This window comes from Marmota marmota, unplaced genomic scaffold (assembly GCF_001458135.2).
Source record: "Marmota marmota marmota unplaced genomic scaffold, marMar, whole genome shotgun sequence".
Classification (NCBI taxonomy): Eukaryota; Metazoa; Chordata; class Mammalia; order Rodentia; family Sciuridae; genus Marmota; species Marmota marmota.
In genome coordinates this window covers 16683578-16709421 of record NW_026000005.1, presented here as the reverse complement: position 1 = coordinate 16709421, position 25844 = coordinate 16683578, and the positions used below count along the sequence as shown (strand labels likewise).

Here is a 25844-nt window from a genome sequence, read left to right as displayed (position 1 = left end):
GTTAAATACCATTATTCTCCATCCTCCAAGTTAAATACCATTATTCTCCATGTTTGTTAATGGATGAAAAAAAGACTAAGATAAAGTTCTGACTCAAAATTATGTGGCTAGAATGTACTAGAGCCAATATTTGACCCTGCAGAACTTAATTCTGGGCCTATGCTCCTAATTTTGCATGGTATACTGTCTCTTGAGGTACATTATTATAACATAAGAAATAAAACTATGGGTAATGTTATGTTGCAGAAAATTTTGAATGAACTATGGGGGTCTTTGATATCTAAATTAAATAGTGATAATAAAAGTTACAGAATAAGAATTAAATGCCTATCTGAAATTTTTGTTAAGACTTAACTGCTTGTAGGAATATCATATGAGTAAAAGAAAATCTTTAGAAGGAATTCTTTTTCCTGGCTAGTAAATTTATACAATTTATTACCTATCAAAATTTTTCATTACATTAATTTTGATAAAATTTTTGTTTATAGTTAAGTGAGAAATATCCCCAAAGTCATTTTCTAAAGTATTCATCTTAATATCATAATATTGTCAAGGAATAACTTGTTTGCTGAAAGAATCTGGTATAATAGTTCTTATTCTGAAGTTCTATTTTCTGCATTGCATTTAAAATCTTACCTGTAGAAATTTTTAATAACAAAAATATTAGTATTAAAAATATTTATTATTTATTATAAGTTAGTTTATAACTTATAACAGTTATAAAATAATCACAGGTTTAAAAAAATACCAAAGGCTAAAAGTCACTTTGCTTGTCATCACAGTTAAGAATCCTATTATTGTATTTTGCATGGGGTATGAAGATGAGCCATGTAGGTTAAATTAGAATGACTCAACATAAACATTTCAAAATATCATTTGAAGAATGAATTTTATTTGGAGTTAGGTTTTAATATTCTGAAGGATTGCAAAGGTCTATCTGTAAAAGGGTCAGGTTGAAAGTGATTCTTAGGGTAAGATGCCTTTCCTGTAAATAGTAAGCCTCTTTTCATTCTGTCTTTTTTTATTGCATTAAGTCAATTAGAATAAAAAGAAAACAAAGGACCTACTTCAAGGGTTCGTGGATTTTAAGTTTTTGAGAGAATTCCATATGAGTTTCAGAAGTAGATTTCCTGTTTATACTCTGGGGAAATGCTATCTTTAAATAAGGAAGGAGGTTCTGCACTGGGTTGTGTATTTTAGAGGGCCTTGCCCTTCTTCACAGGGTAAGAAAGTTGCAGTCTAAGTAGACTGCCTTTTAGCTCATTCTTTTACTTTTAGATCATGATTTAAGTAGCCACACCTCCAGACTTTCTTGCCAATGTGCCTTAAGCCCACTTCCAGGACCCTTGTGGGCCTTTTTACCCAGGAAAAGCCAGCCTTGTTCTCCTGAGGGCAGCTATATACAATACTAAGCTTGGGATGTGGCCAAGCTATAACTTTGAAGGCACAGGTTGGATGTGCATACGAGGACATTGTAATGCAAGATGGAATTGCATTGGGAAGCAACCTGCTCTCTTGTGCTGCCACAGTCCAGTGTCCACTCCTCAAATGCCTAAAAATTCTTAATTTGACCCTGCCCTTCTAGGTTATTTCAATAATATATTTGTCGAGGTAGGAACACAAAATATATTTAATAGTTTGTTAGCTAGATTGTTAAAATATTTAGATATATGTGTTTCCTTGGTACTCTTGTCCCCAGGTGTTTCAGATGTTAGGACTGAGTTGGCTCCAGTGGTAGTCTGAGTGAATAATGCTGGGGTCTTTAATGAGCTTACTGTACCAAATGTTTGAAGCCCTGGGTAGGATGAAAAGCCAGAGTAAAAATGCATTAAGTTTTGATAAGAAATGAAAACTCTTCTGCCATGGTCTCAGTTTAGTAATTTTTAACTCTAAAATTGTCTTACCAGCCATAGACAAAGTGAAAAATTGTCTGCAGATTCTGACCTTTGAATTGCTTATTATGCTTAAAGGGTAGAATCCTAACACTGTGATTTTCCACTGCAGCATAATCCTAAGATTAATGGCTATGGTACTGTTGTGATCGATTATAGTCTAAGAACTTAAATAGTACAATATAGTGGTTGACCACAAGAAAGTTGCTAAGACCTTGTAAACAGGGACAATGTCTTGATAAGGAGGGGTCTATTGCTCTTTTTAAAGCCTTATATTACTGGTAATTGACATACAAAAAGTGTACATATTTAATGTATGCAATTTAATGAGTTGGAACATATGATACCATGAAACCAACACTACAAATGTTTACAACTATTTAGCAGAGTAAGCTTTCATCTTTGGAAGAAGTTTAGGGTTTTCTTTCTTTGTTGGACTTTGTGAGAAAGCATCATCCTTGTGGAAGACCACATGTTTGCTTATGGATGGATAAGACTGATACTTTGGGTATCTTTTTCTTTATTGAGGGGGATTAGTAACTCAGTATTTATACTATGACTTAATGGGGTAGCAGGAATGCAAAGAGATACCAATTTTTCTCAAAATAGAGAAATGTGAATAATACATTGTTTACAAACCAGATCTCTTAAGCAAAAATTAAGGTAAGTATTAGTATTAGAGTTATAATTGAAAAGAATAATTGTTACTTTTCTCAATCTGTCTTCTTTATTCTCTACCAGATTTTTATATGACTGTAAACAACTATTGGATTCTAAATGCTCGACATATAAACTTGACCACACTTTCTGTAGCTGGAGGATTCCGGGATTACCAAGTTCGTTCAGGACTGACTTTTCTACCAAAATTAAGCCATCATACCAGTGCCTTATCTGTTGTGGTAATTATTTTTTTTAAGAGTCTACTGAAATAGGGATATAATGGACACAATGAAACATGAAAGGACAAATAAAATGTAGGAAATGGCCGCCAAGTTGGTGGTGTAGGCTTGCTGCATGTATGTGCATATGCATATAAGAGAGAGAGAATGTGAATAAATGAATATGAATGTGTTGGGAGGGCAGAGTGATGAATGCTTATAGCCATGGAAAGTAAAAAGGATCACTTTGTGAAAATGACTCTTATTTATGAGGAACAATTGTTTCTTGTCTCAAACACAACATTGGTTAGAATTGTAACTATAAGAAAGTTTGCACTAAAGTCAAAGGAATCTAGTTATATCTGATTCTTATGTACAATATTAGAGAAATGGTAGACAAACCACATACTCTTGAATGCTAACCTTAATGAAGGTTTACTAATAGTTGAAGTATAAATTGAACCCTGATTAATTTGCTAGTTATCCTTCTCTGCTAGAACATCAAGTATTTGGTTTTTAACTGATAATGATAACCTATGTGAAGTGAGCTGACATTTTCTTTTACAATTTCTTTCTTGGATATTTAACCTTGAAGTCTTCAGTTAAGATCTTAACTTCATAACTCCATATACACATCATCTTTAAATATAATGTAATTCTGAAAATAAAATCCTTACATTATAGTCTGCCTGTTCCTTTTGCTTGGAGGAGATTATTTATAGAAAGTCACTGTTTCATAGTTGTTCCCCTTCATAGATAATCTTGTTTATCTCATCTACTCTTGTCACACCTTAGATTGCTGTTCATTTATCAAATAGGTATTTACTGAATGCTTGCAATACACATAGCAAAAATTTTTACACTATTCTATTACCAATCATTTTGTTATAACTGGAGGAATCGGGAAGTAGCGGAAACAGCTTTGGTATTGAATTGGTAATCTGAAACTGCATTATTGATGGCATGAATGTTTTCATTTGGTATTGAATATATTGAGCAGTTATTTGTAGGAAGTCTTTAAGAAACCAAATGTCAACTCTTTACTAAGCATACATAATTTAGTCATATAAAAGTTGGCATAACCTATTTCCCAGTATTGACCTGTAGTATGATGCTATATTGATATCACATCCTGAGACTTACTCTTTTAAGGAACTTTGGTCATTTGATAACATTGCATTTGAGACCTCTTGTATTTCTATATCTTTGATTAAAAATATTTTGCTTACAAAATTTTCCCAAAATTGGCTGTTGGATAACCTGAGTTTGATTTTATTGTTTTTAGCCCCCAGGTAGTCTATATACATGTATCTACATATATATTGACTTTTAAAAACCAAAAGTAACAATTTTTGAATGATTATCTCAAGACCAGTTAAATGACATTTATGTTCATAGGGACTAGAAAAATCATTGAAGATTGAGACCATAATTGGCTAATGTTATAATGTATCCATGTAATAATAATAAAAGTTTACATTTTACTTGTATAACTGCCCTAGGAGGAGAGTATTTAGGTTAGTTGGTTGTTTTACCTATTAAAGGACACAGGCTGGCAACAGGCACCCCATCTTTTACTTCCAAGATTGCTCTAGTCATCATGGTTCAACTTGTAGGAAGGAGACAAGAACAAAGGGGAGAGCATAAGACCTAGCAATAGCACACATCACTTCTGCTCACATACCATTAGAAAAAATATAGTTAACACTTGAAAGCAAGCGAGGCCAAGAGATGTAGTCATGCTAGTCGTACAAGGAAAGAAAAGTGGATTTTGACGTACATCTAGCTGTTTTCACTACAACAGTCATGTGTTACCTTTGTGTTACCTTTTCTTTTTCAACTCTAAGGAAGTAAACCAGTTTTATATTCTTGATAATGGTAAATGCCTATTGGGAACTGTTACTCTACTGAGCATCTAATATAATCATAAAACCACAGTCAATTCTTGTTGTCTAATTTTTTAATAAGTTTTCAGCAGGGATTCCTAAATATATCAATGCTTATAAATTCAACAAGTAAGCTATAGATTCTTCTCACTTCAGAATCTGGAATCCCAAAGTAAATTATTTACAAATATGACAGTGACTCCTTACAAGTTATACATACCTGTCTTTTTTTAGTTCATTTATTAAAGAGGCATTTTAGGCCTCTGTAAATTTTCTTGCATCTATATTGTTAGTCTCCTGTTTTCATGTTGTTTTGACAGATGACAGCTCATTCTGTCTTTGATGGTACAGAGAGAAATGCTGTAAAAAAATAAAATCATAGTTATTTAATGAGCCCTTATTGTTTGTATTGTCTGTTATTCACAGAGAGGTCAATACCTGTTGAAAGGCTCTTTAATTCTGGAAGGGTGCTATATACATTTGTTTTAGTCAGCTTTATCACTGCTGTGACTAAAAGACCTGACGAGAACAATTGTAGAGGAGGAAAGTTTATTTGAGGGTTCACAGTCCTTTTTTTTTTTTATTAGTTGTTCAAAACATTACAAAGCTCATGACATATCATCTTTCATACATTTGATTCAAGTGGGTTATGAACTCCCATTTTTGCCCCAAATACAAGTTGCAGAATCATATCGGTTACACATCCACATTTTTACATAATACCATATTAATGACTGTTGTATTCTGCTGCCTTTCCTATCCCCTACTATCCCCCCTCCCCTTCCCTCTCATCTTCCCTCTCTACCCCATCTGCTGTTGTTTAATTCTCTCCCTTGTTTTTTTTTTTCCCTTTCCCCTCACAGACTCTTATATGTAATTTTGTGTAACAATGAGGGTCTCCTTCCATTTCCATACAGTTTCCCTTCTCTCTCCCTTTCTCTCCCCCCACTCGTCTCTGTTTAATGTTAATCTTTTCCTCATGCTCCTCTTCCCTGTTCTGTTCTTAGTTGCTCTCTTTATATCAAAGAAGACATTTGGCATTTGTTTTTTAAGGATTGGCTAGCTTCACTTAGCATAATCTGCTCTAATGCCATCCATTTCCCTGCAAAATCCATGATTTTGTCATTTTTTAGTGCTGCGTAATACTCCATTGTGTATAAATGCCACAGTTTTTTAATCCATTCATCTATTGAAGGGCATCTGGGTTGATTCCAAAGTCTAGCTATTGTGAATTGTGCTGCCATGATCATTGATGTGGCAGTATCCCTATAGTATGCTCTTTTAAGGTCCTCAGGGAATAGACCGAGAAGGGCGATAGCTGGGTCAAATGGTGGTTCCATTCCCAGCTTTCCTAGGAATCTCCATACTGCTTTCCATATTGGCCGCACCAGTTTGCAGTTCCACCAGCAATGTACAAGTGTACCCTTTTCCCCACATCCTCGCCAGCACTTATTGTTGCTTGACTTCATAATGGCTGCCAATCTTACTGGAGTGAGATGGTATCTTAGGGTGGTTTTGATTTGCATTTCTCTGACTGCTAGAGATGGTGAGCATTTTTTCATGTACTTATTGATAGATTGTATGTCCTCCTCTGAGAAGTGTCTGTTCAGGTCCTTCGCCCATTTGTTGATAGGGTTGTTTGTTATCTTGTTGTTTAATTTTTTGAGTTCTTTGTATATTCTGGATATTAGGGCTCTATCTGAAGTGTGAGGAGTAAAGATTTGTTCCCAGGATGTAGGTTCCCTATTTACCTCTCTTATTGTTTCTCTTGCTGAGAAAAAACTTTTTAGTTTGAGTAAGTCCCATTTGTTGATTCTAGTTATTAACTTTTGTGCTATGGGCGTCCTATTAAGGAATTTGGAGCCCGACCCCACAATGTGTAGATCGAAGCCAACTTTTTCTTCTATCAGGTGCAGAGTCTCTGATTTGATATCTAGGTCCTTGATCCATTTTGAATTTACTTTTGTGCATGGCGAGAGAAAGGGGTTCAGCTTCATTTTGTTGCATATGGATTTCCAGTTTTCCCAGCACCATTTGTTGAAGATGCTATCCTTTCTCCATTGCATGCTTTTAGCGCCTTTATCAAATATAAGAAAGTTGTAATTTTGTGGATTGGTCTCTGTGTCCTCTATTCTGTACCATTGGTCCACCTGCCTGTTTTGGTACCAGTACCATGCTGTTTTTGTTACTATTGCTCTGTAGTACAGTTTGAAATCTGGTATCGCTATACCTCCCGATTCACACTTCCTGCTTAGAATTGCTTTTGCTATTCTGGGTCTTTTGTTTTTCCATATGAATTTCATGATAGCTTTATCTATTTCTACAAGAAATGCCGTTGGGATTTTGATTGGCATTGCGTTGAACCTGTAGAGAACTTTGGGTAATATCGCCATTTTGATGATGTTGGTTCTGCCTATCCATGAACAGGGTACATTTTTCCATCTTCTAAGATCTTCTTCTATAGGGTTCACAGTCTTAGTCCATAAACAACCAGTTCCATTCCATTCCTCAGGGCTTGTGTGAGGCTGAACATCATGGCAGAAGAGTGTGGTGGAGGGAAGCAGCTCACATGATGATCAGAAAACAGAGAGAGATCTTCACTTGCCAGATACAAAATATATACCCCAAAGTCATACCCACAACGCCCATCTCCTCTAGCCACACCCTACCTGCCTTCAGTTAATCCCCAGTAGGGGATTAATTCACTGATTGGTTTAAGGCTCACATAACCCAATCATTTCTCCTCTTAATCTTCTTACGTTGTCTCACACATGAGCAGGCTAATGCTATAATGCAGGACACCTCACATCCAAACCATAACAACATTGTTAAGGAATCCTTCTTTCTAAACATCATTTATGTTGTTTAGGAGCCTTTTCTTTTTATATCTCTAACCAGTACTATACAACTATACTTCCTAATCCATATAAGTTTTGTTTTGTTTTTCCTAAAATAAGTAAGCCTGGACCCCACTTACAAAAATCTGATTTGGTTGTTTTAGAATTGTGATCAGGCATATTTAATTTTCAAAAACTATTTTAAAGCATTTATTTTTCAGGCACCCTCCTAATTAAGAGTCATGATTTTGAATCTTAGTTGAGTTAAAACTAAAATTACTGAAATATCTTTTGTAATCTATTTCATAAACTGATTTATTAAAGAGTCTTAAACTCAGCTTCTTATTAAAAGTAATTAAAAAGTTAGATGTTAAATTTCAGTACAGAATCTATGGATGCTTTAATAATTTTTTAAATTAATTAATTAATTTGTTCTAATTTGTTATACATGACAGCAGAATGAATTTCAGCTCATAGTACACAAATGGAGCACAATTTTTCATTTTTCTGGTTGTACACAAAGTAGAGTCACACCATTTGTTCTTCATACATGTACCTAGGGTAAGATGTCCATCTCATTCCACCATCTTTCCCACCCCTTTAACCCCTCCCTCCCCTTTCCCCTATCCAGACCTCCTCCATTCTTCCCATGCTATTCCCCCACCCCCATTATGGATCAGCATTCACTTACCAGTGGAAACATTTGGCCGTTAGTTTTTGGGGATTGGCTTACTTCGCTTAGCATGATATTCTCCAACTCTATCCATTTACTTGCAAATGCTATGATTTCATTCTCTTTTAATGCTCAGTAATGTTTCATTGTGTATATATACCACAGTTTCTTTAAATGGATGCTTTAATAATTTTTAAAGGTAATTTAAGCTTGACTAACCAGTAATGACATTCAGAGTTACATTATTTCATACAAGAAATATCTTCATATTATTTGGATCACCTTTTATAAGATGTATCTTTAAAAGAATATAATACAGTGAAACTAATACTGTGTTTCTAAATATTAGCTTATAAGAATGTCAGACCTTTCAGAGAATAACAAATGTGGTTTTCTTAAGTTTGATTTTTTCCCCCTTCCTTTTTAGAGTTCAGCAGTGCCTAAGACCTGGGTCTCAACAGACCACCTCTCCATTGTGTGGTAAGTTAATTTAACATTTTGGTCATTTGTCATGGTCCTCTTTTCTCATCAATGCATTAATTAGTTTTATCCGTAAATAAATAAGTCTGTGGGAGAAAGATTAATTTAGGGATTTAAAATTCGAAACTTGGCTCTTGTCTCAGTTTGACCATAGTTCCCTTTAGAGTCTATAATATTATCTCCTAAAGAATCAGTATCCTTAGTTTCAAAGGAAGCTAAGCATCAGATACTAAAATTTTTGAGTTTATCATAGTTTGGCAGAATCAAATCTGTCCTGGCAGGACATGGGAAACCAAGTAGAAATTAGATTTACTCTTGATGTAAGAGAAAAAAAAAGAGATTAAATATGGATCAAAAAAGGGGCAGATTCTAGTGTCTCTTTATGTTTTGGGTTAAAGATTCTCCTAAGTGTCTTATGGCTGGGTAAGCAGTAGTGTCTACAGAACCACACAGAGCACACATATATAAGAATAGGGCAGACATGATATATCTGTAGCTAGGAGTTAGGGTAGGTGAGGATATTAAGTGAAGACAGAAGGACTCTGATAGTTCTGTCAAACATTGCGGAAGATTTAGTTTGCTTTATTTTAATAGGTTTCAACCTTAAGATATATGCTTAACAAGAATGATTTGTTAAATAACTTTTTAGTTTGCAGCATTAAAGGAAACTGAAAATCTTCCATTAAATAATAGAATGCATATTTGTATCAAGAAGTGTATATTTTAAGGAAGTTTCATTCATAACACTTTATTCTTTAGGTGTAAACAATTGCAGTTGACTACAATTCGAGCCTTCTTTGATCTTATTGATGCCGATACTAAACAAGTACGTATTTTTATACTAATTCTTATTTCAGCAAAATGAAAGCTTTTGTTACAGCAATGATTTAATGCATTTTTTTACACTGATGAAAATAGAAGCCTATACCTTGCATCAATTTTAATAAGGACCAAATGGGAATATCTTTTTTTTCCTTTTTCTTTTTTTTTTTTTTGATCATACTTTGACCACTGTTTTTTAAAGCCCCCTCCACACATACTATTTGTTTATTTAGCAATACTGGGAATTGAACCCAGGGGTTCTTTACCATTGAGCTACTTTAAATTCTATTTTGAATTTAGGGTCTAAGTTGCTGAGGCTGCCCTTAAACTTGTAATTCTCCTGCCTCAGCCACCCAAGTCACTGGGATTATAGGTGTTTACCACTTTGCTAGGTTAATAATAATAATAATAATAATACCAGGTTAATCATCATCATCATCATCATCATCATCATCCTTTGATCAATGTTAATAACTCAAAATGCAATAAAAATGAAAAAGTAAAAGAATACTTTAAACTTTCCCCCAGTTTACCCCTTCACTGTTTAAAAGTCTGATATATATCTCTTTTGTTTTTTAAATACTTATTACAAGCTATTTTATAATATTTTTTCTTAGTATTGTAAACATCATTATTTATCTTATTAGATATTTTGGACCATGTATTTAAACAGTGTCTGCTTCAATTGTGTTTTTCACTGCTGTGACTAAAAGACCCAATCAAAACAATTGTAGAGGAAGAAGTTTATTTGAGGAGTCACAGTTTCAGAGGTCTTAATTCATAGACATCAGGTTCCATTCCTTGGGGCTTAAGGTGAAGTACAACTTGATGGCGGAAGATTGTGGTGGAGGGAAACAGCTCACCTGATGATCAGGAAGCAGAGAGAGAGTCCACTCTCCAAATGGAAAATATATACCCCAAAAGGCGTGCCCCACAGGGACCTTCCTCCCCCAACCATGCCTACCTTCAGTTGCCACTCAGTTAATCCCATCAGGGGATTAATTCACTGATTGGGTTAAGGTTCTCATAACCCAATCATTTCTCCTCTAAACCTTCTTGCATTGTCTCACCATGAGTTTTTTGGGGACACCTAATATCAAAACCATACCGTGTCTTTGTAGGGGACACCTAAATTCAAAATATACAGTGACTTTAGCTTTCTGATAAGATTAAAATATGTTCATTTAGTGAATAAACCAAGCTCACAAGAACTTAAAATGTGTGTTTGTGTAAGTTGAGCCTGTTCTATAGTGAGATTTCACAATTATAGATTCACCTCTTCAAATAGGTGATTTTTTTTGAGGTTGTTCAATTAGAAGAACATACGGAAATCATAGTGCCCTTTACAGAACATCACTTTACTCTTTCTTCTCTACTAGCAGATAAATAAATAGTGGCAGACACTAAGGATTTTAGCAAAATTTCTTTTTTGTGAGTTGGAAACAGATTGCCATTATTCCTCTTAAATAGCCTTTACCTCAGGTCATCTTGCAGTATCTCACTGTTGCATGGAAACATATTTTGAGAACTGTGGCTCTTGACTTCTCCTTTTGGAGAGAAAATTTTACTATTTTTAGGCAATCTTTTTCAAAGCATACAGTCCAGATATTTTTGGAGTCTCTTTCCTAAAGTCTTCAAGTCTTGGTGGCTTCTCTCAGTAGGTTTCTAGGTAAAACTTTCCTTTATCATTGTGTCTTAGAACTTTTCTCCTGTGGTAAACTTTCTTGAGAGATAGGGAAAAGTGTCTGTATTTTTTTCTAAACTCTTCAGAAAGCTAAATAACCACCATTAGAATCACAGATACTTAGTTTTCTCTTAAAGATCCAAGTGTTTATGTTTTACCAAATTTTAAGCCAGAAAATTTCATATTAGTGTATAATATTAATGGATATAGTGTATTTATTGAAGTAAGTGAACTTCATGGAGTTGACACTGTGACTTGATCCTGGAACACAAACATTTTATGGTTGGTTGACATTGTTTTCATTGTGAGGCTTAACCAGCAGAAGTTTTAAGCCTCCTTGACAGAGTACAACTAGATACAATAATTGGATCAATTAAAATTTCGAAACTAGTTTGTATTCAAACTGACACATGGTAGGAAAAACCTTATGCCCATCAATGAAAATCAGCGGTACTTCAGACAGATATATTTTTAAATAAAATTTTATAATTTATTTTAATAAACAAAACCATGTTTCCAGTAACTCCTAAGATGAAAAAAGAACTCTTAACACTTATGTAAAGTAGTTTCCAAGGAAAATGTTGATAATTTGTGTTTTCTCTATTGCCCAGTGGATTCTTTGTTGTGGGATTGGGGCTGGTCTGAATTTGGAAACATGTTAAGGGCTTAGAACAGACTCAGAAATGTTGGCCTTTATTATTATTACTTGAAATAATATTTGGTATTTAATATTATTATTTGAAACAGTGTTTCATTGAACTATCATGGTATGATGGAATGTGTTAATGTTTATTCTAGATTACTCAAAATTCCAAGAAGAAATTGTCAGTTTTGAATCACCACTTTATAAGACATCCTGCAAAACATTTTGAGGAAAATCCATCAATAATTTCTGATTTAACAGGTTGGTGGTAATAACATATTTTAAGTAGAAATTTTCATTATTGTTATTTTTAAATTTGTTGTTGGCACACAAAGTATTTGAAACTAATACATCAGATGTTATCCTAATATTTATTAATTTTCTTTTGGTGATGCTAACGAGTTTCTTGATTTGGAAGGGAGAAAGTAGAAAAGCAAGTAGTAAGGTACTGATAAAAATCTGTGCTGAAAATAGCATGAAAAATACAAGGTGTTTTAAAAATAAGAGCTGTGTTATTTTTGATACCTCTTTGTTTCTCAATATCATTTATTCTTCAGTCTTTCTTTGGATTACCAGCATATTTTTTTGCTGATAAATTTTGCTTTTCAGTTTAGTAATACCTGTAATCGTTTATTTAATTAAATGTCATATTTTGGAAATGAAATATTTATTTACTTCTATTGATAATTTCTCAGAGTTAAAGATGCCTGGTAGATTTATAATACTTTACATGCTAGTTGGTGGTAAGCATAATGAGAACATGTTTTTCGATTTTATTTTTTAAAATAGCCAATGTTCAGGAAAACATTTTTTTGTTATGATTATTTTACCAGGATTCAAAAAAATATTTTATATAAAAAGTCAAGTAAATTAATTTCCTTCTCTTTAAGGGACATCCATGTGGGTTCCAGTAAAAGTGTCCAGATGGACCTATGTGGCTTACAATGTAAGTATGTCATTAATGGATGTTTTTCAGGAATATTTTAGCATTTATCTCTAAAAGTTAAAGATGCTTTACAAAATGATAAACACATACTGACATACTGTTTCCCCACAATTTAATAATAATTCCTTAATAATAAATATTTGGTCAGTGTTCAATTTTTCATTTTTATCTTAAATTTATCTTTTTTTTTCTTTTTTCCATTTGTTAGTTTGAATCTGGCTCCAAATAAGGCCTACATATTGTTATTGGTTCTTATGTCTCTTGTTTTTCTTTAATACTTCCTGCACCTTTATTTTTTCCTTGAAATTTATTTGTTGACAAAAGTTGGTCATTTTTGGCGGGGAGGTACCAGGGATTATACTTAGGGGCCCTCGTCCACTGAGCCACATCCCCAGCCCTATTTTGTATTTTACTTAGAGACAGGGTCTCACTGAGTTGCTTAGCACCTCATTTTTGCTGAGGCTGGCTTTGGACTCTCTCTTTCTGTCTCAGCCTCTCAAACTGCTAGGATTACAGGTGTCTGCCACCTTACCCTGCTAAAGTTGGTCATTTTTGTGATTGAGTTTCATAGTTGATTTTGCTGATTGTATTCCTGTGGTCATTCAGTATGTTCTGTTCCCTCTTAACCTGTGATTTTGTAATTGGGTCTAGATGTGTGAAAGATTCAAGTTTTTCTGCCTTTTTTTTTTTTTTGTCATTGAACCCAGGATTGAACCCATGGACACTTTACCACTGAGCTACATCCCCAGTCCTTTTTATTTTTTTTATTTTGAGAAGGTCTCACTAAGTTGCTGCAGCTGGCCTTGAACTTGGGATGCTCCTGCCTCAGTCTCCCACCATGGCCTATGCTACCATGCCCAGCTTACTTTTTGTTTTTTACTTTTGCTAAACTATCTCTCTTTGTGATATTAGTAGTTATTAATAAGGAAGGTCTGGAGTCATTAATTTATTTAGGAGGATGCAGAAATGATTATATTCTAATTTTATTGTTCATTCTTCATTTATTAACTGGATTACTATATTAAAAAATTCCCCTCATCTACTAAATTGTCAAAAGTGGAACAAATAATAAAGGAGTATTTTAGTCAGCTTTTTCACTTCTGTGACTAAAAGACCTGAAAAGAACAATTTTAGAGAAGGAAAGGAAATTTGGGGGCTCATGGCTTCAGAAATCTCAGTCTATAGAAGGCCAGCTCCATTCCTCAGGGCTCCAGTGAGTCAGAAATCATGACAGAAGAGTGGGGCGGAGGGAAGTGGCTCACTTGATGATCAGGAAGCAGAGAGAGAGAGAGAGAGAGAGAGATATTTCACTAGCCACACCCCCAATGACCCACCTCCTCCAGCCATACCCTACCCACCTTCAGGTACCACTGAGTTAATCCCATTGATGGATTAATTTACTGATTGGGTAAGAATCTTAAACCCAGTCATTTTTCCTGTAAATCTTCTTAAATTGTCTCACACATGAGCTTTTCAGGAATGCCTCACATCCAAACCATAACAAGGAGAATGATAATTTCATTGATCTTTGGTTCTTACTTTTATATTTACTGGTTATCAGAATAGTAATTGGCTCATTATTGACCTCTTCCAGTGATCATTAGAAGTTCTTCCCCAGTGTTATTAAGAAATCGTGAACTTAAATGTATTTGTGGTTCAGTCCTTTGATGGTAAAATTGTTTTGTTTGACCAGTGCAAGCCATTTCAAGTTTTGGCTCCATAGTCTTTTTGGTATAGCTCTTTGTCTTTAATAGTTTCCTCACTGTCCAGTAGGACAAGACATTTCAGCTTATTTTTTTAGATCTCCTGCACCAGAACTTAAATCAGCTATTTATTTAAGGAACTATTTGTACTTTGGGAAATGGTATCTCAAAGCCATAATCTAGTATTAGAGATTCCTGGTTACTGGGTTGGTGTTTCTAGACCATTTCTGAAGCCAGAACTAAGAAATTTATTTGTTATAATTTAGAGGCCCAAAATTCACAAGTAATAGGCATTCATAATGATACTTCCAGGACAAAAATTCAGGGCCACTTTATCTTGCTTTCTTATTTTCTTCCACTCACTTCTAGAATATTGGTTCTTAACAACACGAAGAATAATAGAATGAGAAAATTATACATATGATTTATCTTAAGTTTTTGATGATAAAATTATCCTCTCATAGCTATATTATTTTGCTTCTCTTTTTAGGAATCTGATAAGATATATTTTACATTTCCTCTTGCAAATCATAGAAAAATCTACACTCATGTCTACTGTCAGAGCACCATGCTGGTAAGATAATTGGTACATTGTATGTTAATTTGAAACACTTGTTCATTTTTTAGATTCAATTAGTATCTAATAGGTTTAGCTGTGAATTGTTATTAGATCTAATTAGCTGAAATGTATCTGTTTGGAATAGTATTTTCATTGAAAAGTATTAATCAGAATTTTTCTGTAACATAATATACTGGTAACGTGTACCTTTGGATCTAGTTTAGGACTTCCTGTCTTTCAGACTTACAAAGACACTGTGTTCAAGATAAAGGAATTGAATTCAAAGCCTCTTTTATTCTAAAATTATATTCATATTTTTTTGCACTTTCCACTTCTTGAATTTATTTTTTAAAATTTTTTTATATACATTAGTTTAGTTAGAATGTATTTTGACACATACATCCATAGAGTATAGCTTTCCATTTTTTGTGGTTGTGCATGATGTGGAGCTACATTGGTCATGTATTCATATATAAACATAGGAAAGTTATGTCTGATTCATTCTACTGTCTTTCCTAATCCCATCCCCCCTTCCTTCTATTCATATTTTAAAGAACATAGTTAATTAAGTAAGGCTATTTCATAAGAATTTTATAAAGTAAATCCTAGTTTTCCATTAACTATCATACTAAAACATCCTATACTTTTTATACTAACAGTTAACAGTTAACTGTATAATGTAATCAATACTTAAATTATATCAAAGCAATGATTTTGTGTTTCTTTTTAATGAACTACGCTAAGCATTGTTTTTAAAAATGTTAGATGCTTACTTCAACAACACACATACTAAAATTGGAATGAGAACTGGAGTGTAGCTCAGTGGTGGAGCACTTGCCTAGCAGCCATTGTAAAGAATACTGCAAGTTAATGTAATAGCCAAAGTTTTGCAACTCTTTCAGACCCTAGCATCTCTCAATCTAAATCTGAATGGTGAGTTTATCTTCGGAGAATCTGGTCCTGAGAGTGATGGCTTAATACACTCAATTTAATACTGTATTTTAAATTAGAAAGTCAGCCAGGTGCAGTGACACATGCCTGTAATTCCAGTACCTTAGGAGGCTGAGACAGAAGGATCTCAAGATCAAGGCCAGCTTCTGTAATTTAGGGAGACTGTGTCTCAAAATAAAAAGAACTGGTGATATAGCTCAATGATATAGCACCCTTGGGTTGAGTTCCTCATAACACAAAAGGAAGAAAGGGAGGGAGGAAGCCTGTTATATTGAGAAGAATGCTCCTCAAAGTACAAATTATCCATTTGGCTAATTGTAGGGGCCCTTAATCATATTTAATGTCTGTAAATTAAGTACTATAAAGTCATGTGGTGAATTTAAAAAAAAAACTTCTTAATTTTTATTGTAGAAGTTTTCAAGCATATTTAAAAGTAGAGCCAAAATAATAATAATGACTTAGTTTGTAACCAGCACACAGATTTAACAGTTATCAACATTCTGTTATTCTTTTTTTTGGTTTGTTTTTAATATTTTTTAGTTGTCAATGGAACTTTATTTTTTTTATTTATGTGCGGTGCTGAGAATCAAACCAAGCACTTTACCACTGAGCCACAACCCCAGCCCCAACATTCTGTCATTCTTATGTCATTTATTCCTTCCCATGTTTTTTGTAAGGAGTACCAGGGATTGAACTCAGGGGCACTCAACCACTGAACCATATCCCCAGCCCTATTTTGTATTTTATTTAGAGACAGGATCTTACTGAGTTGCTTAGCACCTCGCTTTTTGCTGAGGCTGGCTTTGAACTCGTTAGCCTCCTGAGCTGCTGGGATTACAGATGTGTACCGCCACGCCTGGCTCCTTCCCACCTTTTTTTGGGCTCAAGTGTTTTTCTTTTTTTGTTTTAAGTCCCAGGCACCTTATCATTTTATCCACAGATACTTGAATATGTTTTTCTATCAGATAAGGATTTTACATATTACTATAATGCCATTATTTTATTTAACCAAATTAGTACTGATTCATTAATATCATCTGATATTCATTATTCAGTTTTCCTCAGCTCACATGTTTTTGTTTTGTTTTTTGAGACAGGATCTTCTTACGTTGCTTACGTCCTCACTGAATTGTTTATGTTCTCACTGATTTGCCTCCCAAGTTCCTGGGATTACAGGCATGTGCCACCGTGGCTGGCTAGCTCACTCATTTAAATTTTAAATTATTTGAATAAAAAATTGAAGTGTATACATTGTCTTAGGTTCCTGGATCTTAAGTCTCCTTTCTAATAACCCTCTTACCTTTTCCCTTTATGCCCTATTGTTTTCTGAAAACTAGTAGTTACATTTAGAATCTTGATTAGATTCAAATTAAATTTTTTGTGGTAAGAATGTTCTATAAGTAGAACTATATCCCTATTTTATCACATCTAATGATTTTAGCAGCCATTGAAGACATTATTATTTTGTTTTTACTGCAGACAGAATCTGAGAATAACATTTTTGAATAGTAGTATTTTCTTTCTTATTTAGGAATTAGTAATTCCTGAGTAACTTCTAAGGCTTTCATTACAGTTCTTGTAGTTGGGTGAGTTAGGAAAGTTTTCTAGATGATTTGAAATTGTTCTTTGACATAGAGATTATATCAACATGGTATATATTAGTGGGGACTTGAATAGTATATTATCTATTCAATCTTATGATGAATGGTCCAGACTTTTCTATACACTGAAGTAGGTTGTATGGAATATTATCACTTTTTATAATGAAGTTTACCTTTGAGGATAGGCTTTGTTAGGAGCTACAAAAACCCATTACAGAGTGGGTTAGGGCCAGTCGCAGTGGTGCACACCTGTAATGCCAGCAACTTGGGAGGATGAGGCAGGAGGATTGCAAGTTCAAAACCATCCTCAGCAACTTAGTGAGGACCTAATAAGTAACTTAGTGAGACCTTGTTTGTAAATGAAAAATAAAAAGGGCTGGGAATGTGGCTCAGTGGTTAAGCACCCCTGAGTTCAATCCCTGGTACACCTACCCCTGGGGGGGAAAAAGTGTATTGGATCTTTAGACACTGTTAGATTTTCTTCATCTGAGCTATGCCTGTCTATTATGTTGCATTGCTTTATAATGACATATTGTCTTTTGGGGAAGCACAGGTAATTAATATAGGAGTCACACAAAGATTTTGTCTGCAGTAGAGAGCAGAGAAGTATCACAATGTTTTTGTTTTCTGTTTTCTATATTCTTCAGAAATGGCTTAACGTTCTATTTAAGCTCTGTGAGGGCAGAGTCTGTGTCTGCCAAACTCATTATTTTCCCTGAGGGCCTAACATAATTTGTTGCTGGGCATGGTGGTGCTTGCCTGTAATCCCAGCTACTTGAGAAGCTAAGGAGGAGGATCACAAATTTGAGGGCAGCTTCAACAATTTAGCAAGATCTTGCCTCAAAATAATAAAAAGGACTGGGTATGTAGTTCAGTGGTAAAGTGCTCCTGAATGAACAGGTGGATTTCTTCATGGTTTTATCTATAATAACTAAGAACGAATTATATAGATAACAATGCTACTCCCTACATTCTGGTAGGATTTTAGTTGTTGAATTTTCATTGCTCTGACTACCTTAAAAGTTAGAAGATGTTGGGTCATACCACTTTTAAGTGGGTAAAGTTGAGTACAGAATGTTGTTAAAACATCATAATAGTATGCAGCATTCTAGTCCCATGCTGGTAAAGCCCTTGGAATTGTGCCTCAGTCTATACATGTTCCTAATTGTGTAGAAGTTATCTGCTAATAATCAAATGGGAGCTAAAATAATAAAGTAAAAGTCCTAATACAGTAATTGTTATATTTTTAAATAAAAGTTATTTTTAATTGTTAATTATTTGAGTAGGGGTGTGTGTGTGTGTGTGTGTGTGTGTGTGTGTGGTGCTGGGGATTGAACCCAGGGACTTGTACATGCGAGGCAAGCACTCTACCAACTGAGCTATATCCCTAGCCCAGGATTTATGTTTTTATAAGAGTCTATCTCTAATTCATATTTCTATTTTTGTTAAAATGTAGGTTGCTTACTGCATAACTATCTAAAGCATGGACATTAGTGAATTCTTTGAAAATTTTGGTTCACCAATTAAAAATGCATAGGTGATATGCTGAGATCCTATTAGGTCACTCTCTAGGTTAACTACTTAACCTACCTTTCCAGTTTTACATTAGACATCTTTGCCTGTCTTTGACCTGTGTGACTTGTGAGAATCATAGCTACTTTGTTTCCTTTGCCCCTACTTATATAATAGGAAAGTGTTGAAGATGCTTGTTTTATATAATCATTTAGTATAATATTTAATATGTTTTGCTTTGCATTATTAATTAACAGGATACAAACAGTTGGATATTTGGCTGCATAAACAGCACTTCTATGTGGTAAGTCTTGAACCTATGCCCTTCATTTTCATTTTTGTCAACGTAAGCAACATTCAGAAGTCACACTTTTGGAATAGCTTCATATATTCTTATACTCATTTTCATTCTGTATTAAATCATAGTATTGATTTTTAAATGAAAAGTAAGAGCTGTGACTATACTAGTAGTTTTTGTACACATTGAAAGTCATTGTTAGGAAAAAGTGTTTTTGTTGCCAGGGGAACTATGTGGACAGAGTTTAGTGGAATAGACTTATTAGACTTCAGTTATAACTCTTAGGTTTGTAGATGGTATCCTTTTCCTCTGAAATTTAATTTATAAAACTTTAATATAGTTGTTCTTTAATTATATTTTTGTATTTATTTCAAAGCCGGCAAGGAGTTGATTTATCATGGAAAGCTGAACTTCTGCCAACAATTAAGGTAAATTATAGCTTTACAATTTTAATATTCAGGTGAAAAGATACTTGAGCCTATAGACATTTTAAAATATACTTTTATTAATTTAATTATTAAGTAAACATGAGATTACTAACTACATTTTAGAAATATTTTCTTTAGAAGTCTATGTGATGAGAAGAAACAACATGCAATTAATATTAAAGGCTGGGGTGCAGCTCATTGGAGCATACATAAGGCCCTGGGTTCAGTGCCTAACCCTTCAAAAAAGAAAAGAAACTTAGAAGTTAAAACAGTATTCCAAGTCTCTATATGTTAGAGCATCATGCCAAAAGAGCTAGATAGATTTTTAATATTAAATATGAGAGTTTATTTAAATGGTCTGTCTTAAACTACAAACTGATTAATGTATTATACTCAGCATTTCATTTTGGGAGGAAGTACCTATAGTAGGGAAGTGGGCATTCCAAAGAAACTTGAAATAATTTACCAGATAACTTCCGTTTAACATTGTGATTACCCACTTGGATAATTTACCTTTGTCTAGAATTCTCCAGGGTAATAAATCACAGCAGAGATTTACTTAATAACTGTTGGTGATTTCCTTAAGTATATTGATAGGTTAGCAAGTGTATTTTTAAAGGTTTATTTGTATATTCTCAAAATATATGAATGAAAAGGCAAAATAATCCTAAAATTTGATGTTATTATTTCCAAATTGTATTTATTATAACTGATAATATTATGCTAGAATAGATAGTAAAGTCTTCAAATAAATCTGTACTTTAAAAATAAAACGTATTTTCCTAATGAGTGCTAGACTCATAGGCTTAAAAATGAAATCAATCTGGTTGGTCCCAGTTATCTTCTAATTAATAATAATTAAGTTACTTTTGCTTATGAATGTTTATACTTATTTGTCTATGTAGTTTGTACTGAAGAGAGAAACTTTAACAGAGAGGAATGATGGCAGAAAACATAATTGCAAATCATTTATACTTGAATGGTTGCAATTTTTTGTCACCTTGTTCAGTCTTTACTTTGTGCATATTCATTCGTGAAATGGATATTACTTATATTTCTATTATTTAATTTCCCTACAGATTGTAAGGAAGTAATTTGACTCATGTACATTTTTAAGATCACTCACTGGTTCAAGCCTAATCTTCTAGGAAGGCTCAGAACAAACTAAAGTATTAGGATATATTTAATGATCATTGTTCATACAGTTTATTAAATGTTTCCTTGAATTCCAGTTTAGATATTCTATCCATATTATAATGTAAGAGTTAGGAACAAACAAATAAAAACCTTATAAAATGTACTTTGCTCCTGTAGTTTAAAATTGTAAAATGCTAATACTGTTTTTTTTTAGATTTCCAAAGATTGAACAATGTGTTCATCAAAAGCTAGGCCCCTGTGCCATTTGTTCTGAATTTAAAAAACAACTGGGTGAATAAGCTATTCCAGCAGCTTGCTTTCTGTAGAGAATGCTAGAAGAGAGAAGTTAGAAAACAAAGATTATAACAGTCTACAGTTGGGCTGGAGATATCACTCAGTTGGTAGAGTGCTTGCCTTGCATTCACAAGGCCCTAGGTTTGATCCCCAGCACCAAAAATAAAATAAAATAATAATAATAATAATAATAATAATAATAATAATAATAATATTCTACAACCTTAGGCAATCTCAAATTAAAAAGGTTATAATTATTAGATATAAACTTTTAATGAAAATCAATATTTAATATAATGTGAGTTAACTGTTTGTAAGTAGCAAAAAATTATTTTGCTACAAGGTTAAAGGAGTGATTAGAGTGAAAACTTCGTAGGTTTTATTCATGCTAATATTATATTTAAAAAGGTAATGTCAGATGAGAATTGTATCAGTTTTAGGCATCTCTACTGACTAAACTGTGAAAAAGTAGATGGAATCCTTCAACGAAGCACTTCAAGATTCAAAACTTTGCCATTGTTTGAAATAAATACTTAGAAGCTATTAGAGTAAATAGCTACACAAAAATATTCAGGTACTTCCTAATTAATTATCTACCATTTGTCTGGTGGGATATAACTGATTTATGTGGCCCTTTAATTATAACACATGGGTATGGCCAGAGACTGCTAAGTTAGGCTTTTTGTCAGGTTGTTAGAGGGCCATTCAACTCACTGACAATTTTTTAGCTTCAGCATCTCGGTCCTACTTGGCCACATTAATGTTTCTGAAAACGAGTGGAAAAAATTTAACTGCTATAGGAATTTCTTAATACATCCCACATCTATTTCCAGGAGAAAAACTGGATTAAAAACTTTACTGGGAGAAATAAGAGACCTAGCATAGCTAAAGCAATCCTTAGTAAGAACAGTGAAGCCAGTGGCATCATTATTAGCAGACTTTAAACTATACTACAGAGCAATAGTAACAAAAGCAGCATGGTATTAGCAACAAAATAGACTTGTAGTCCAAAGGTAGAGAACAGAGAGACAGACACACATAATTACAGTGATCTTATATTAGACAAAGGCATCAAAAACATATGTGGGAGAAAAGATTGCCTCTTCAACAAAGGTGCTAGGAAAACTGGAAATCCATATGTAACAAAGTGAAATTAAGCCACTATCTCTCACCATGCTAGATTGTGGAACCAACCTAGGTGTACACCTTCAGTAGATTGATGGATAACGAAAATGTGGTTCATACACACAATGGAATATTATTCAGCATTAAAAGAATAAAATCATGGCATTTGTAGGTAAATGTATGGAGTTGGAGAATATTATGCTAAGTGAAGTAAGCTGATCCCAGAAAAACTAAATGCTGAATGTTTTCTCTGAGATAAGGATGCTGATTCATAATGGGGATGTGGGTGCAGTGTAGAAGGAATAGATGAACTTTAGATAGGGCAAAGGGGAGGGAGGGGAAGGAAGTGGGGGTTGGGGCTAGGAAAGATGGTGGAATGAGACAGACATCAATACCCTAAGTACATGTATGAAAACATGAATGGTGTGGCTCTACTTTGTGTGCAACCAGAGACATGAAAAATTGTGCTCTATTTGTGTAATATGAATTGAATTGCATTCTGCTGTCATATATATAACAAATTAGAATAAATAAAATTAAAAAAACTTTATTGGGAGGCTTTTATTTTATTAAATAGATCAATCTCCTACCTATTTATTCCTCAAAACATGGATGATAGAATCTTTCCTTTGAGAAATTTATTTCCTTCAGTGGGATACATTATTAGCCATATTATGTGTTTGTTATTTTTAAAATAAATTTCAGGGCATGATGTTTATCTATACCATTTATCTGCAACTCTTTACTACTTAAACTCAGAATCATTTGAGATTAAAATTATAAAAGTTTTCCATCATACCTGTCATCCATTCATCAACTACTCAGTGTTCTTCGTCATATACTACCAAAACATGGAAATAATGCTGTATTGCCATCTGTAACAAAGAGTCCGATTACAAAAAAATATACCAATGCTGAAAATAATGATATAAAATAAAGTGTATATAGTGCATTATAAAATAATGTTTTTTAAGTGCCATTTGTTTTACGTGAAGGGATATGTCAAGGAATATTTTGAGAAGTTCATATTTAACATAATTATTAGGAATCTGATTTTCTGTAAATTTAATTATTTACCTGAAAATGTAAACATGGGCATATTATGAAGTATGGAACATAAATTTGAAGTGTGTGTGTGGGGCCGGGGCTGGGAATTGAATCCAGGGATCTCTTACATATGCTAAGCACACACTCTATGAAATGTTTTTTTTAATAACTAATTGAGAAACAAGTGTTTGTAATTTATCTTTCTTTTAGCATATTCTAATCTTTGTCTATTTAAGAAATAAAAGTAGCTTTTTTATCTTTTTTTCAGTCTCTGACGTTAAGACTTCAAGACTATCCATCTTTGTCTCATCTTGTTGTTTATGTACCATCTATTCATGGAAGTAAGGTAACAAGTGGATCAAGGTATTATTCTATGTTATCAGAATGTTTGGGGCTATCCATGCTGAATTTTAAATTTATTTTTTGATGAATTCTTATTATAGGGGTATCTAAAACAATGATGCTTCACTTCAGACTGTTAATTTATTAGGATGATCTGCTCCAACTTGAACTAAGCAGAATAAATTCAAGTCCCTTTGTTCCAAGTGAGAACTAGTTCCCATTTATCTATCAGTCTTTCAAAATCTGTTGTTTATTAGATACCCTCATATTCAAGACTAATAAAGGCTGGGTGCGATGATGCACACCTGTAATCCCTGCATCTCAGGAGGCTGAGGCAGGAGGATGGTGAGTTCAAAGCCAGCCTCAGCCACTTGGCAAGGCCTCAAGCAACTCAGCGAGACCCTGTCTCTAAATAAAACATAGAAAAAGGGCTGGGGATGTTGCTCAGTGGTTAAGCACCCTGGGCTCAATCCCTGGTACCAAAACAAAAGACTAACAAGAATCATAGGAAATACACAAATGACACTCATTTGTCACCCTCCTAGGTAGGGGAGCAGTGAGAAAAAAGAAATATACAAGTATATATAATACAAATTAGAATATAGCAAGTACATGAAAAGCATAAAAGGAAGAGAGATCTGGTTGAAGGAATCAATAGTGACTTTAAGTCAAGAATGGTGGTACGTACCTCTAATCCCAGCAACTCAGAAGGCTGAGGCAGGAGGATTGCAGTTTCCAAGCCAGCTTCGGCAACTTAGCAAGACCCTAAGCAACTTAGTGAGACTCTGTCTCAAAATAATAATATGAATAAATAGGACTGGAGTTTTAGCTCAGTGGTAAAATGCCCCTGTTTTCAATCCCCAGTAAAGAAAAAAAAATGGCTTTATATTGGAGTGATATTTAAAATGTCCTAAAAGGATAGTTTTAGAATTTTTATAGGTAGAGTGAACGTTCTAGCCCTATGTTGTCAATTAAAAAAAAAAATCACTAGCATAAGTGGCTATTTAAACATAAACTAATTAAAATTAAATACAATTTAAAATTTAGTTCCTTAGTTGTACTAGCCATATTCTAGAAACTCATCATTGTGAAAAATTATAATGGCATAGAAATAGTGAAAACAAAAAGCACAGAAATGTGAAAGCATGGTATGTATTTGGGATACAGTGAATGAGTATATAATTTTAAAAGGATGGCCACCAGGGGTAGTGTAACAATGGGAGAAAAGTCTGGAAAAGTAGTTCTTGGTGGTATTGTAGAGGCTTTGTTTGGAATTCAGAAGTCAGTAGGAAGCTCTAAGCCTTTTTACCACAGTAGTAATGTTATCAGAGATAATTCATTTTGGAAGATTAATCTATTTATGGCAGAGGATGGATCAGAAATAAGAAGACTAGGCACATCATAAGAAGTTATTTGAGGCTGGGGTTGTGTGGCTCTGTGGTAGAGCGCTTGCCTGGCACATGTAAGGCACTGGGTTTAATCCTCAGCACCACTAAACAAACAGAAAAACAAACATACAAAAGTTATTGTGTCCATCTACAACTAAAAAAATACTTTTTGAAAATGAAAGAAGTTGGTCTGGGATTGTGGCTCAGCGGTAATGCGCTCGCCTAGCACGTGCGAGGCCCTGGATTTGATCCTCAGTACCACATAAAAATAAAATAAAGGTATTGTGTCTAACTACAACTAAAAAATAAAATATTAAAAAAAGAAAGAAGTTATATGAGCTGTACTAGGGAAGTGAGTGTAAATAAAAGGATGTTGATTTTGAGACAATTAGTGGGGAGGAAAGAAGGTAAGAGAGCTCCCTGCTCTCCTCTTTGTCCATTTAACCCAGCAGACTTATCCTTCAAGATCCAACCTAAGGGTTCCCTCTTCCTTTTCCAGACTCCTCCAATAATGTTTTACTTACTTCCCTCATACTCTGTTTATAACTTCTTTGAATAGTTTATAACATTAAATTATAATTTCCATGTCCTTATTGCCATTACCATATTGTAAACTTTGAGAGTAACAACCAGATAAGCTTTATTCTACTTTGTATTCTCAACTTTTAATGACTATCTCATAGAGGTCCCTAAAAAATATTTCTTGAATGAGAAAATT

General features: G+C 33.8%; 1 protein-coding gene across 1 annotated transcript in view; it reads left to right on the top strand.

The window, feature by feature from the left end:
* The window catches only part of Pgap1 (post-GPI attachment to proteins inositol deacylase 1), an 81801-nt gene that overhangs the window by 19855 nt on the left and 36102 nt on the right, over positions 1-25844 (top strand). Inside the window, exons 5-13 of the mRNA XM_015481182.2 lie at positions 2634-2791; positions 8594-8646; positions 9406-9472; positions 11951-12056; positions 12686-12741; positions 14935-15018; positions 19325-19371; positions 19742-19793; positions 23665-23742. Of these exons, the coding sequence (XP_015336668.1) occupies positions 2634-2791; positions 8594-8646; positions 9406-9472; positions 11951-12056; positions 12686-12741; positions 14935-15018; positions 19325-19371; positions 19742-19793; positions 23665-23742 (701 nt within the window). The remainder of the gene's footprint in view (positions 1-2633; positions 2792-8593; positions 8647-9405; positions 9473-11950; positions 12057-12685; positions 12742-14934; positions 15019-19324; positions 19372-19741; positions 19794-23664; positions 23743-25844) is intronic.